This window comes from Amblyomma mixtum, chromosome 3, assembly GCF_055824585.1.
Source record: "Amblyomma mixtum isolate Tamu chromosome 3, ASM5582458v1, whole genome shotgun sequence".
NCBI classification, from domain to species: Eukaryota; Metazoa; Arthropoda; class Arachnida; order Ixodida; family Ixodidae; genus Amblyomma; species Amblyomma mixtum.
This window is the reverse complement of record NC_143014.1, coordinates 216,944,968-216,958,198: the sequence shown is the minus strand read 5'-3', so window position 1 is coordinate 216,958,198 and position 13,231 is coordinate 216,944,968. Positions and strand designations below refer to the sequence as shown.

Below are 13,231 nucleotides of genomic sequence, written 5' to 3'. Positions count from 1 at the left end.
TTTCAGTGAGCTTTCACTTAATACTTTAGATCCACTTAAGTTTGTCCTTGGGATGTTTCACTGTAGTGCTTTTATTCATATTTACATTGCCTGCAGCCAGCAGTGGCCCATTTTATATTTCACTCTTAGATGTTTATGTATAGGTTATTGCATGCTTTAAAGAGAGAAAGTGCATTGGCTTTGTTCTTAAGGGGAGGTGCAGGTCTTGAATTGGTAAAAAGAATGCACAAATTTCTTTAATAAATGTCATATATTCAATATACTCTGAAGTAATAACTACCTACAAAGTTTCAAGGTCTCATTCGACCTTCAACCACTAAAAAAATCGATGTATTTGGCACCTTTGAATTGCCAAAATGGCGAGTTCAAAGCAAAATGTGGCAGAACTTCACTCCTGTCGTTTCCTGCAAGCATGTCCCTGATGGCTGCCATCTTGGTCTTGTTTGACAGCTGACAAGCCTCTTCTCTACATCCTTGTATTACTTACTGTTGAGAAATGCTCTTGGAACATCTGCATTCGGCCAGCTTCTGAGGCCTCTGCAATGACCTCCAAATGGCTGGCGCTCAGTTCAGATTCGATTTTTGCAGCTTCGTGTCTTTTGCCAGCATGACTAGCCTCATGGAAGTTTTCATAGTTTTTATGGTGCAGTTTCAGTTAATCTTGTACCAATGAATTCAGAAAGAACTGAACTATGGAGATTCTATTTTTTTATGACTGTGTCGAACATATCAGATTTTCTGAACAACAATGTCACCTAATTATATTTCATAAATATGATGCTTTGACGTGCAGTTGAACCCGGATATATCGATTCGAAGGGGATCGCGAAATCGCTCGAAAAAAGCTTTCAGTAACGTAGAAGCAAGAGCACATTGCACCCATGCTTGACGCATTCTTGAAGTGACGTGCTGCCTGTCAGCATGCTGACAGTGCACTGCTCACTAGGCGTTTCTTTGCCTAACCTGCTTCGCATCGGATCTGCAGCAGAGGATGGTTTGGAACTGGCCACTGCCTATCATAAGATGTTTCGTCCTGTTACTGGTGAACTGTAAGTGCAATTGCCGCATTAAAAAGTAAGGTATGGTTAGTTTCAGCAACGACTTCTGCAGCGAAGCATGCCAGGATTGAGTCACCACAAGGGCTTACTTAGTTAGCTTCTCTGCATGAAAGTGATGTGATGTGGAAAATCAGTAGAAGAGACCGCAGGTCATCATCAAATACTCCTCGCGTTCACATTTTCCTGCGGTTTCACAGTGCCAGCACTGCCAGCAACTGTCCAAGTCTATGTAATCAAACCGTCTGTGCGTGTCGTCGGGTGCTGTGCATAGTTGAATGTGTCAAATGTTCCGATATATGCGAACAATAGTGCTATACTTTTGTGGGGGATTTTCAACGGGACGGACTGCTCAATATGAACAATAATTTGATAAATTTGAGTTCAGTATATCCTCGCTTGACTGTAATTCAACATTTTTATATGGTGATGCATTTCAGTAACAATATAAATAGCATAACTCCGCATGGCAGGTCTAGCTGCAGATCCATTTCAATTGGAAGCAAAAAATATTGAGGGAAAGTGTCTTAACATGTGAGAAATTACCTTATTAGTGTTCAGTTATTTTCTCATAATATGGAAAATAATTGAGATATATTTAAACTAATTATGTTTTTGAAAACGAATAAATATATATAAACACCCAGTTTCATTACATCTCTAATAGAAATTTTCATTTTGAGACCCATGTCTTCCCTGAATGAGTTTTACTTGCCTGCACACCTTTACTTAATAACTGAGTTCAAGCATTGGGTAGAACAGGACCTGCCACTTTTTGAGGGGGCGTTAGTTATGTTTATGCAAGGTTGGTCTGAGGTATACTCAAAATAGGCTTTAAGACATGATTATGAAATTAAATTAAAGCTTAATTACTTGTCATACTTTCCCTTGTGTTAGCATGTTTGTGTTAAATCCTCATTCCTAACTTTCTTTTAACCCTGTTATGCCCAGGCATTGAAAATATTGAATAAAGGTTGTGAACTTCCAGGGTTTCATCACTAATGGTCTCTTCACTGTAGGAATATAAAAAATTCGAAGGTTTATGATGATTACTGCACAATTTAATTTAGCCAAGTTCGGTGATATCTGAATGATCAAGGATAATAAAACGTTTTATGTAACCGCATACTGTAAATCAAGAGCAGAAGTCTAAACTGTTCCATTCCCTGCGGAAGCAGCATTACTACCATGCAAATTTTTGTCTGGTTTGCCGTTAGCACTAGCTTTTGCATGAATGAGTTTTTCAGCAGGACTCCTCAGTTTCTTGCCTGTGCCACTTTTACCTTGATTTGATAGATATGTTGGAAAACAGCTGTTCTTCAAGTACAATAGCAATTCATGTTTTCCTGCAAGCAGAACTAAAAATTATTCCCATTTTTACACTCTGTATCACAGGTGATGACCTGAGTATTACAGGTTTAAAGTGAGCCAGTAATAACTGCATTCAGTTCAGCTGTAATTAATTCACTTAGCATTTGCACCGGTTCATGGTGTGCTGCACAGTGTGTCTTGCATCGCCACCCTTGCTTGAGCTAGGTGCAGTTGTGGTGCCGCTGTGGAGCACGGAACCGCGGAACCAGCTAGCTAGGAGGTTCAAAAAAGTTGTGCTTGTGCAGACATGTAGGCTACGTTGCTTACTCTCTGCACCTGCACCACGGAACTTGGTCTGCATTGCACCAGTGGAACTTTTTCAGTATTAGTGACGTGAACTAGCATTGAATCGAATGCAGCTAACATTAACACTAACTGCACTTGTCACATTGTGAAAGCAATTACAATGTCTTGTGTTGTATCCAAGATATCGCTGTTTTTCTGTGTGCAGTTGAACTTCTATATCTAGTCTCAAAATGTGAGAAGCTTTGTAATGCCAGTGCATTTTTTTGCTTTGTAGATTAATTTTTTCAACAATGTACTTTGTAATTAGCTCCCTCTCTAATAATTTTGCTTGTGTGCTTTTTTGTGTAATAAACCCCTGTAAGAGCTGAAAATAAGTTGTGCTCTAACTTGCCTGTTTGTGTTTTCAATTTTTAACTGAACAAGGTGCCTTTTGGATTGTTGTTGCAGTGATTTCCCCATAGATTCAAAAACCTGTTCACAAAGTTTCAATATAATCTCTGGAGTAGAAAATCATAAATTCGAGTTCTTCAAAGCACTACTGCACAGTTTATGGACTAATGCTGTCTGTGCAATGGCAGATAGTTCTGGAGAACCTGATGCACTAATTGTCGGTCCTTGCAGCTATCCCGAGCAGCAAAGCGACTCAAGTGTTCATTCGGACTCAAGATCAGTAGGTTCTCTGTCTCGGTCGTCTGGACAGCCATCAAGTGCTGGGTCAGCTAGAGTTCTCATCAACACGGTCAGTTCCTTGTTCTGTTCTTAATTTCATAATGCCTTGTTGTCATGCCTCACACAGGGGCATTTTTGTAGAAGGAAGGTAATATTTTATATCGATAACATGTTTTTAGAGTCTGTAACATCATATAAATATCTTGGCGTTCATATCACTTCTAACCTAAGCTGGTCTCTACATATCGAGCACATAATCAGCAATGCTAATCGCATGCTAGGTTACTTACGTCGCAATATTTTCAACGTTCCGTCTTCTGTGAAACTTTTGCTGTATAAAACACTAATTCGTTATAAACTGGAGTATGCATCATCAGTCTGGGATACTCCTTACTAGAGTCATATTACTGCTCTTGAGATCGTTCAGAACAACTCTGCACGTTTCATCCTCACTAATTACAACCTCATGAATACCTTCTTCCGCAAATGAGCAAACAGGAAGTGGACGTGGAGGAGCCCCAATGGCGAGACTAAAAATGAAATAGACTTCATACTGTGCGCTCGACCTGGCATCGTAGAGGATGTGGAGGTCCTCGGAAAAGTCCGTTGTAGCAACCACAGAATGGTAAGGTCTCGTATCAGCTTAGATTTGAAGAGGGAACGGAGGAAACTAGTGAAGCGGAAGACTAATAAGGAGTTAATGGGAAGAGGGAAAGTAGAGGAATTCAGGATGTTGCTGCAGAACAGATTTTCCGCTTTAACTGAAGAAAATAACCGTAGTGCTGAAACATTGAATGATAATCTTACAGCTATCGTGACAGAGTGCGCCACAGAAGTTGGTGGTAGGATGGTTCGACAGGATACCGGCAAGCTATCTCAGGAGACTAAAGATCAGTTTAAGAAATGCCAAAGCATGAGGACGTCTAACTTCACAGACAGGATAGAACTAGCAGAGCTATCGAAGTTAATTAATAAGCGCAAGGTAGCTGACATAAAGTTTAACATGGAGAAAATCAAGCATGCTCTAAAGAACGGAGGTAGCCTAAAAGCAGTGAAGAGAAAACTGGGCATAGGTGAAAACCAGGTGCGCTAAGAGACCAAGAGGGCAATGTTATTAGCAATATGGATAAGATAGTTAAAGTAGCAGAAGAGTTCTACGCGAATCTATACAGTAGCGAATGTAATAATCAAGTTACTGAGAGAGGCAGTCGAGCACAGCGATGGTACATCCTGCCAGTAACGAAGGAGGAAGTAAAGAAAGCCTTAGGAGCAATGCAAAGAGGGAAAACAGCTGGTGAGGATCAGGTAATAGCAGATTTGTTGAAGGATGGAGGAGAGATCATGCTAGAAAAACTAACCACCCTGTATATGCAATGCCTTGTGACCTTGAGAGTACCAGAAGCTTGGAAGAATGCTAACATTATCTTAATTCATAAGAAAGGAGACATCAAGGACTTGAATAATTATAGACCGATCAGCTTACTGTCCGTTGCCTACAAGGTATTTACTAAGATAATCGCTAATAGAGTCAGGACAACCTTAGACTTCAATCAACCAAATGATCAGGCAGGCTTTCATAAAGGATACTCGACAATAGACCATATTCACAGTATCAATCAGGTGATAGAGAAATGCGCAGAATATAACCAACCCCTGTATATAGTCTTCATTGATTATGAGAAAGCGGTTGACTCAGTGTAAACCTCAGCTGTCATGCAGGCATTGCAGAATCAGGGTGTGGAAGAGTGTTATGTGAAGATATTTATAACCATTGCACAGCTACTATAGTCCTCCATAAATTCAGCAATAAAATTCCAATACGGAAAGGTGTCAGGCAGGGAGACACGATCTCGCCAATGCTATTCACCGCGTGCTTACAGGAGGTATTCCGGGGCCTGAAATGGGAAAAGTTGGGGATAAGAGTTAATGGAGAATACCTGAGTAATTTGCGATTCGCTGATGACATTGCCTTGCTAAGCCACTCAGGACATGAACTGCAAAGCATGGTCAATGAGTTAGACAGGCAGAGCAGAACGGTGGAGCTAAAAATTAACATGCAAAAAACCAAAGTGATGTTCAGCAGCCTAGCAAGGGAACAGCAGTTCGCAATTGGTAGCGAGGTGCTGGAAGTAGTAAGAGAATGTCTACTTAGGGCAGGTAGTGACTGCTGATCCGGATCATGAGACTGAAATTATGAAATAAATAAAAATAACTAGAAGAATAAGAATGGGATGGAGTGCATATGGCAGGTTCTCTCAGATCATGAATGGCAGTTTACCAATATCCCTCAAGAGAAAAGTATACAACAGCTGTATCTTACCGGTACTTACCTATGGGGCAGAAACGTGGAGGCTAACAAAGAGGGTTCAGCTTAGGTTAAGGGCAATGCAGTGAGCTATGGAAAGAAAAATGATAGGTGTAACGTTAAGAGATCAGAAGTGGGTCGAGTGGGTGAGGGAACAAACACGGGTTAATGATATCCTAGTCTAAATAAAGAGGAAGAAATGGGCTTGGGCAGGGCATGTAATGCGAAGGCAAGATAACCGCTGGTCCTTAAGGGTAACAGAGTGGATTCCAAGAGAAGAAAAATGTAGCAGGGGGTGGCAGGAAGTTAGGTGGGCAGATGAGATTAAGAAGTTTGTGGGGATACGATGGCCGCAACTGGCAAAGGACAGGGTTAATTGGAGAGACATGGGAGAGGCCTTTGCCCTGCAGTGGGCGTAGTCAGGCTGATGATGATGATGATGAATTACAACTGCAGTGCAAGCATAACTACTATGAAGTCTAGCCTTTTTCTTCCATTGCTGTCGCTTCGTTAAAAAGTGTCTCGTATTGCATTATTTCACAATTTGTACCATCATACTGTACTGTGCGATCGCCTTAGCCCACAGCCATTTTATGTATCCCATCGTACTGACCATAATCAAAGTCGGTTTAGTTGCTCCTAACACCAAATATTTTTCTCAGTCATTTTTGCTGCGTACCTCGCTTGGCTGGAATCACCTTTCCATAGATATTGCAGACATCAATAATTACGAGATGTTCCGCGAAGCTATAGCTAGCATTGTATACTCAGGTGTTATCTAAATTTGTCTTTCTGCTGTATTTTTCTAATCTTATTCTTGTGTTTTTGCCACTCCCCCTCTTTAATGCCTCTGGCTGTGAAGGGTACGATAGATAGATAAATAAGTCGCAAGGTTTGCACAAATTGCTGGGAATCCACAAAAGGCTGCCGCGCGCATCTGACGGCGTTTCTGTTGCCTGCCAGAGCCACAACAGCCTACAGATGTATTGCCTGCTCACGCCGCTGGTCCACTGATGTGGATGGGTGACGTGGTTTGTGTGCAAATCGTGAACAAACATAACGTATTTGCATCGCACACTGCTCACGTGCTACGGTGTCTTTTTAGCCTAACTGACCGCACTTCTGGCCCAGTGGTTTGACCACCCGTCTCGGTTGTGGGAGGTGGTTGGTTCGAAACCCACCACCGGACGCCCACCAGTAAAAATGGGTGCAAGCGTCCCCCGGCCTGGGGCCCAGCTTTCTTTTGAGGTGTATGCTTGGGAGAAGCTCCGTAAACCTCGCTGCACCCCTCGCGGGCCAAGCCCAGTTTTGAACGACCTCGCAGCCTGCTAAAGGTGGTACCCTTTGGCCAGTGCAGTTCGAATGCGAGCAAGGCCTTGATGCGCTGTCACTGGGCGCGTGCACGCCCTAGCGCACTGGCCTCTCCTCCTCTGTGAGGACAAAGCAGCCTTTCCGCAGGGAAGGTAAGTCCCTCAGTGCCACGGTGTCTACGTGACGACGCCTCCCTTCTTGCAAGATGCACGCACCATTGCCGGCAGTTCTGTCCACAGAACACACAACTCCCGCTGAACCTTGTTCCGCTGGCACACAGCAGCATCAGCAGCAACATAAGCAGCAGTCATAGAGCCTAAGTTTCAGGGGCACGCAGTACGTGGGGACTCAGCCCCTCTCGATGCTCTGTGACCTGGGGCCCTGTCGCGTCCAGCAGAGCGAAGGCCCTGTGACTCCGCCTGTGCCATCGTCAAGGGCATCAGAGTGTCTTCATGGGTGCGTTCTGTCCGAGCACTTTGCGAGCGGGCATGGACAACGTCGCCTGTGTGAAGTTACCAAGATACCAGTGTGCCTGTCAGAAGCCATTCCACTGGTCCAAAGACCCCGTGGAAATGTTTGGAACTGTCTCGTCCACACTTCCCCCTTGCCCCCTTACCTTTCCTCCTGGTGGTGCAGTGAATACTCTAGGTGTGAAGAGAAGGGCAAGCTGTTAGCATGTGTTTATGGTTGCGTGGAATTCTGGCTATGTTTTTTCTGGGTCTTTCGTTGGATGCGATTGCTTTTTGGTATACCGCGTGAAGCATATATGACATATCGCGGTGGCTCGGTGGTTACGGCGCTCGGCTGCTGTCCCGAAAGACGCGGGTTCGATCCCTGCCGCGGCGGCTGAATTTCGATGGAGGCAAAATTCTAGAGGCCCGTGTACTGTGCGATGTCAGTGCGTGTTAAAGAACCCCAGGTGGTCGAAATTTCCGGAACCCTTTACTGCGGCGTCCCTCATAGCCTGAATCAATTTAGAACGTTAAACCCTAATAAACCCAACCAAGCATATATGACATATATTTCTCAGCAGTTCCTTTTTTGTTAGTGTTCCTTTTTTTCCGGCGTATAACCTTGAGCCTTTTGCTACAGGTGCCCACCGTTCTTGTGCAGCTGTGGTACAGTTTGTTGCGTTTCGACTTTAGTGCACGACAGTCTTACCGCGGCGTCAGAAGTGTAAATTTTACTGACACAAAGCTCACGCTCTCCTCCGCTCTTTGGCGCTCTGCAAAACTTTGTGGCCTTTGTACCACATGCTAGTTTGGGAATAGTAACATGGGAAAGCATATGGCATTCGCCCCACTGTTTTATTTTGTTTGCTTACGAAAACAAAGCACGAGGGGGTAGCTAGGGAAGCTGTACGCGAGTTTGAATTAGTGTACAGAGTGTTTCACCTAAGACTATACAAAATTTTTTAAAATAGGCTTTTTAGTTAGAAGAGCACTTTTTACGGCATGGCATTGTCAGCAGTGTAGTACATTAGATTACAGCTAAGACGTGCTAACTAACAGGCTGGTTAACTAATGAATAGTTAACTTTTTAACTATTACTGTTAGGCTCTTTAATTATTGAGAGGTGTGTAGCTGCTGTAAGTCATATCTATATCAGTTTTTAGAATTTTGAAAACGCAGTTACCCTCGGCGCTGTGGTCCAAAACATTTCGGCTACATCGCGCCAAAATACATGCGCTTTCGAGAAGCTTGCAACCTCTCCAGTGTATGTAACTCATCGAAATAGCCAAAATTTGTTCGGCTTTTCTAACTCAAAAAGCTTATTTTAAAATTGTGTAACGTCTTGGCTGAAACACTGTATGTATTATTCAGACCCGAGTAGCGTGGTCAGGTCGTAGAATTGACGAGGGCTGCTGACTCGAGTTGGTGCCAAGCCGTTGAGAGTATGACGGCTTTGTTGACAGCACTCGGGTCTCCTTAAAGTCCTAGATCAGCTTAAAGCTTATCTGGGGGCTTTAGGTCTCCCGTGCTCTGGCCAGCGTTACTCGAAGGAGGATCACAAAAAATAGTTTTTCTAGGTGCCCTGGCACAGCAGCTATATGTCTTAATATGCTGGCAAATTTATTTATTTTTTGCCGCAGCTTAGAGTGTGTTCCTGTGAACATTTTCTTTCTATCTCAAACACTTGTAGTGAATTTTCTAAAGGGATTGAAAGTACGGCAGCAGGTGGCACGTCGCACCAGGCGGCGCGCCGCTAGCGTGGGCGCACCTTATTTTGCTTGTAGGTTACAGATAAGCTTATCTATTACTATATATTGAACCATTTCACAAATCTCTTCGAGTTGTGTATACACGGTGTTTTACCTATAAGACTGTTAGCAGTTGTTGAAAATGGGCTTTTTCAGTTAGAAGAGCACATTCCCCGCCATAGCATTGTCAGCAGTGGTGGGCATCAGAATACACCCAAGACGTGTTAACTAGGCTAGTTAGCTAATATTGAATGGTTACCATTTTAACTATTATGGTTAGGCTCCTAATTTATCGAGAGGTTTGTAGCCTGCCGTGACTGATATATCCCTATCAGTTTTTATATTTTCGAAAATTCCATTCTCGTCGCCGCTCCAGTGCAACGAATTTTGGAGTCTCACTTTACTGCGCGACTGGATAGCTCACTCTGAATGGTGGATTTTGTTTTAAAATAGGATATTCTGACCGATGTGCTAAGGTTTCAGTGACAACTAGGTATGGTTTTTGAGATAACAAGTAGGTTGTCTACTCATACGGTGTACAAGTCATAGCAATAACACGGGGAGGCACTGTTTTTTAGACTTGCTTCTAATTTCACATTTTCTGTGTTTTTAATGATTTTATCCTTTTAAAAACGATAAAGGCTGCTAATGCACTCAGTTTTTCACAATTATTGTGGCAAATATTCCTGTCGCTCAGTGTTTGCACTCGTGCTTTCATTTAGTCACTAGTCAATGCCAGTGTATTTTAGATTTGTGAAACTCAGAAGCTGTCACGCTCAACTAAAATGTTGACGAGATGCGCGGCTGCTTGCCTCAACTAGCTGTAGAAACAACTGAATGCCATGCTCTATCAAATCTGCTGAATAAAGAGGGCTGAATGCATCTTAAACGAAGGAAGCACTGCTAGTCATAGTGCACACTTGCAAAAAGCTGCTATGCACTGTGCACAAAATCATTGGTACAGAGTCTGGGGGGATTAAAATTTGAAACAACTGATACAATTGAAGTGAAAAGGTAACATGTTCAACTCTCGACTGAAAGCTCCGTGGCTCTGTTGTCTGCTTGCCTGCGCTGTTCTTTCTGAGGCCTGCTATTTTGGAAATATGTTCTATTCAGGTAGGAAGTGTGTTACTCCACCGATTCACTTAGACATAGTAGGAGGGCAGCAAAACTCGAAAGACGAGTGAAATATGGGCCAAATGTTTACTCCCTTTGACGGAACTGCTGTAACTCTTACTTCTAATAGTACATATGCGTGTTCTATAGAATGTGCATTAGCTGGGGCAAAGTGGCCACGGTTGACACAGGTGGACATGGGAGGCGATTTCAAATTTACTGTCTTGCACTATAGTGCTCTTATCTAATTTCGATTGCATGTTTTCTTCTTTGTTATGACGTGCAAGTCATTACTATACATAGATCACCTCACAATATTCGCCTACGACTGCTAAATTATAATCAAATTTCTTCTCTCACCAGTTTCGGTTTCAACAGTCAAGCAGGTCACGTGAAGTGTGAGAAAAACCGTGCTATCATTGCTCCTTCATCATTTAATTCACTACTACACTGAAGAGAGCATACTTCAAGTGCCGAAATGTAATAAGTAAACAAGCAGCTATATTATATCGCAATTTTCTTATCTTTCACGTTACCTATACGTAACTTTGACATCATAGCCACCACTTGACTGTTCAAACCTATTAAAAACGGGTGAGAGTATAAAGTCGATTGTAAATTATTTGCTGGTTGTAGGTGAATACCGCATGGTGATCCACGTATATTAAAGACTTGCACATCGTTACAAAGAAAAAATTTGCGGACGGTTTAGCATGGCTAAGCGCGGAATATTTTACAGTAGCACTAGTTATGGCGGACACTTAAGGTCCTTATGTGCTGTGAATGTGAAAGCATCATTTTACCTAAAGGCCTTCACCCAGGTGTACCCTTCACCCATGTGAAGGCCTGCCAGGTGTACAGTCGGGGACAAAAGTCTCTGGACCACGTGTTCCTCAAACGAAGCTTATAGCTCTACTATTAGACAGCGGCTAGAGACCGCACTTATGGAGATGAAAGAACAAAAATTTAACTTTTACCTCCACAAGTGTGGTCTCCAGCAGCTGACTAACAGCAGAGCTATCGGCTTTGTTAGAGGGACACGTGGTCCGGAGACTTTTGTCCCTGACTGTACACACCTGGCAGGTTGCCCACAACCCGGCAGGCAGGTGGGCCGCCTGCCACAAAGCAAGCTTCAGGGACATAAGTATGGATACCTGAAATCCGTAAAGTGTACCTAGTGGTGTTACATAAAAAAACACGTAACAAAAAATTAGGTGCCTGTATTGTTTGAATTCAACTGGCAGTGATGCTGGCATTCATTTACTGTCATATGCTACGTTGTGTGTCGTGAGCTGTGCTATCGCCGCCCACTTCGCGTGCAGACACGCGACGAGACAAAAAGAAGCGGATCTTGTGTTGCTGCGCCTCGATCAGTGGCCAACATCAGCAGTGATGATGCAGACTTCGACGCCTTCCGGCCCCCGCAAAGAGTCACCTTAGATCTGGTGCGGCCGTCGCACACTGCGACGGAGGACCCAACTCCACATTTAGCAGTGTCTCCGCGCCTGTCGCCGCCGCACCGCGACCAGGAGCCCGTCTTCCCCCTGGTGTGGCCTTCGAGCGCTGGGAAAGCGAAAGGCGATGGCGGCGGTCATTCCTCCGCCACGCTGCTGTTGGTGAGAGAGAACGCATTGACCGCAGTGTGTCAGGTCGCACGATCTCCTCGGAGTTTGTGCTTGGCCTGCACTTGAGGCTGCTTGTGCGACGGCTTGACGCTAGCCGATTGGGTGGCTCATAAAGCTTGCGCCCCATCGCACTGTCTTGTGTGGTCAGCACTAGTGCGCCGATTCTTCCTGTTTTGACGGTATACTTCCTGGCTAGAAGTGTTGCACGATAAAGCGATGAACCAGTTGTGGCTGCTGTGAAGAATGCACGTCACCGGGCACCTTTGCGGGATTTCTTTGTCGCATCGCTGCCTCACGTAGCATGCTTATAAAAGCTCTGTTCTCGTTAAAGATGACATATTTACCATCTCGGTGCACTGTTTGTCAGTGTAGCTTGATTTAGTGTTTTCCTTCTGCATTCTTTTAAGTTGTAAGCTGGCAATCCTTCTTTACACCTTGCACCATCTCGCCCTGGACAACCCACATGAGGCACCCACTTCGATGAGTTCGCATGCTTTTCTTTCCGAAGGAGTTCAGCATTGGAATTTGGGAAGCTTACCGGAATCGCAATGCCAGCGATGTCACGCCACGCCGCTTTTAGAGCATTTACTCTTATTAACTCGTTCCTTAGTTTCACGCAGTCATTGTCGGCTTCTGTAGCTCGTGCCACCTGCCACCCACCTCGGTTGGCAAGTGGAAAAGAGGAGAGAGAAATCCTCCTGGAAGGAGAGAGAAGAGGGTTGGAAGCGACGGATGCCATAGTGGCTTAGGCATTCAAATCTGCTACGGAAGCTGGCTGGTTTCGAAATCCACCACCCAACAAGGATGAGTACAAGCGACCCCCGTCCCAACACCTAGCTTTCTTGGGGTGTGTGCGCTTGGAAGAGACTCCGCAAACTGCGCTGCATCCTTTAGGGGCCAAACCCAGTTTTGAACACCTTATCTTGCAAAACAAAGTGTACAAGTGCTGAGGAGAGAGCCTGTTTGCTTACCCCAGGTTTCGACAAGGGGGACTTTGTCTTTGTAGGAGCATCAATTTGATTAGCCAACGTTACGACAAGGACATGTCTACGGCAAGAGGACATGTCTTCGACGAAGACAAGTCCTCTTGTCGAAACGTTGGCTGGGCAAACGGGAGCTCCCCTTTAACCCTTCTTCAATTTCTTTTGTGCTGTCAAAAACCCTCATCTCCCTGCTGTCATTCAACCATGAACCTTAGCCTGCAGAGGTAATTCGTGTTACCGTATTCACATAGGGGTTCAAGTGCTAGTTCATATGCTCTAACCAGCGTCTCTGAACACACACAGGTTAACTGCCACTGCTGTAAGCGAGTGTTCGAAAGGTGTTCAGAGCA

The 13,231-nt window shown here is 44.2% G+C and overlaps 1 protein-coding gene across 2 annotated transcripts in view; it reads left to right on the top strand.

The window, feature by feature from the left end:
- Nucleotides 1-13,231, top strand: part of LOC149353670 (WD repeat-containing protein 47) — a 149,528-nt gene that overhangs the window by 18,048 nt on the left and 118,249 nt on the right. For both annotated transcript variants that reach the window (XM_089582716.1, XM_089582715.1), the window contains exon 5: nucleotides 3,294-3,411. In XM_089582716.1, the coding sequence (XP_089438842.1) occupies nucleotides 3,294-3,411 (118 nt within the window). The remainder of the gene's footprint in view (nucleotides 1-3,293; nucleotides 3,412-13,231) is intronic.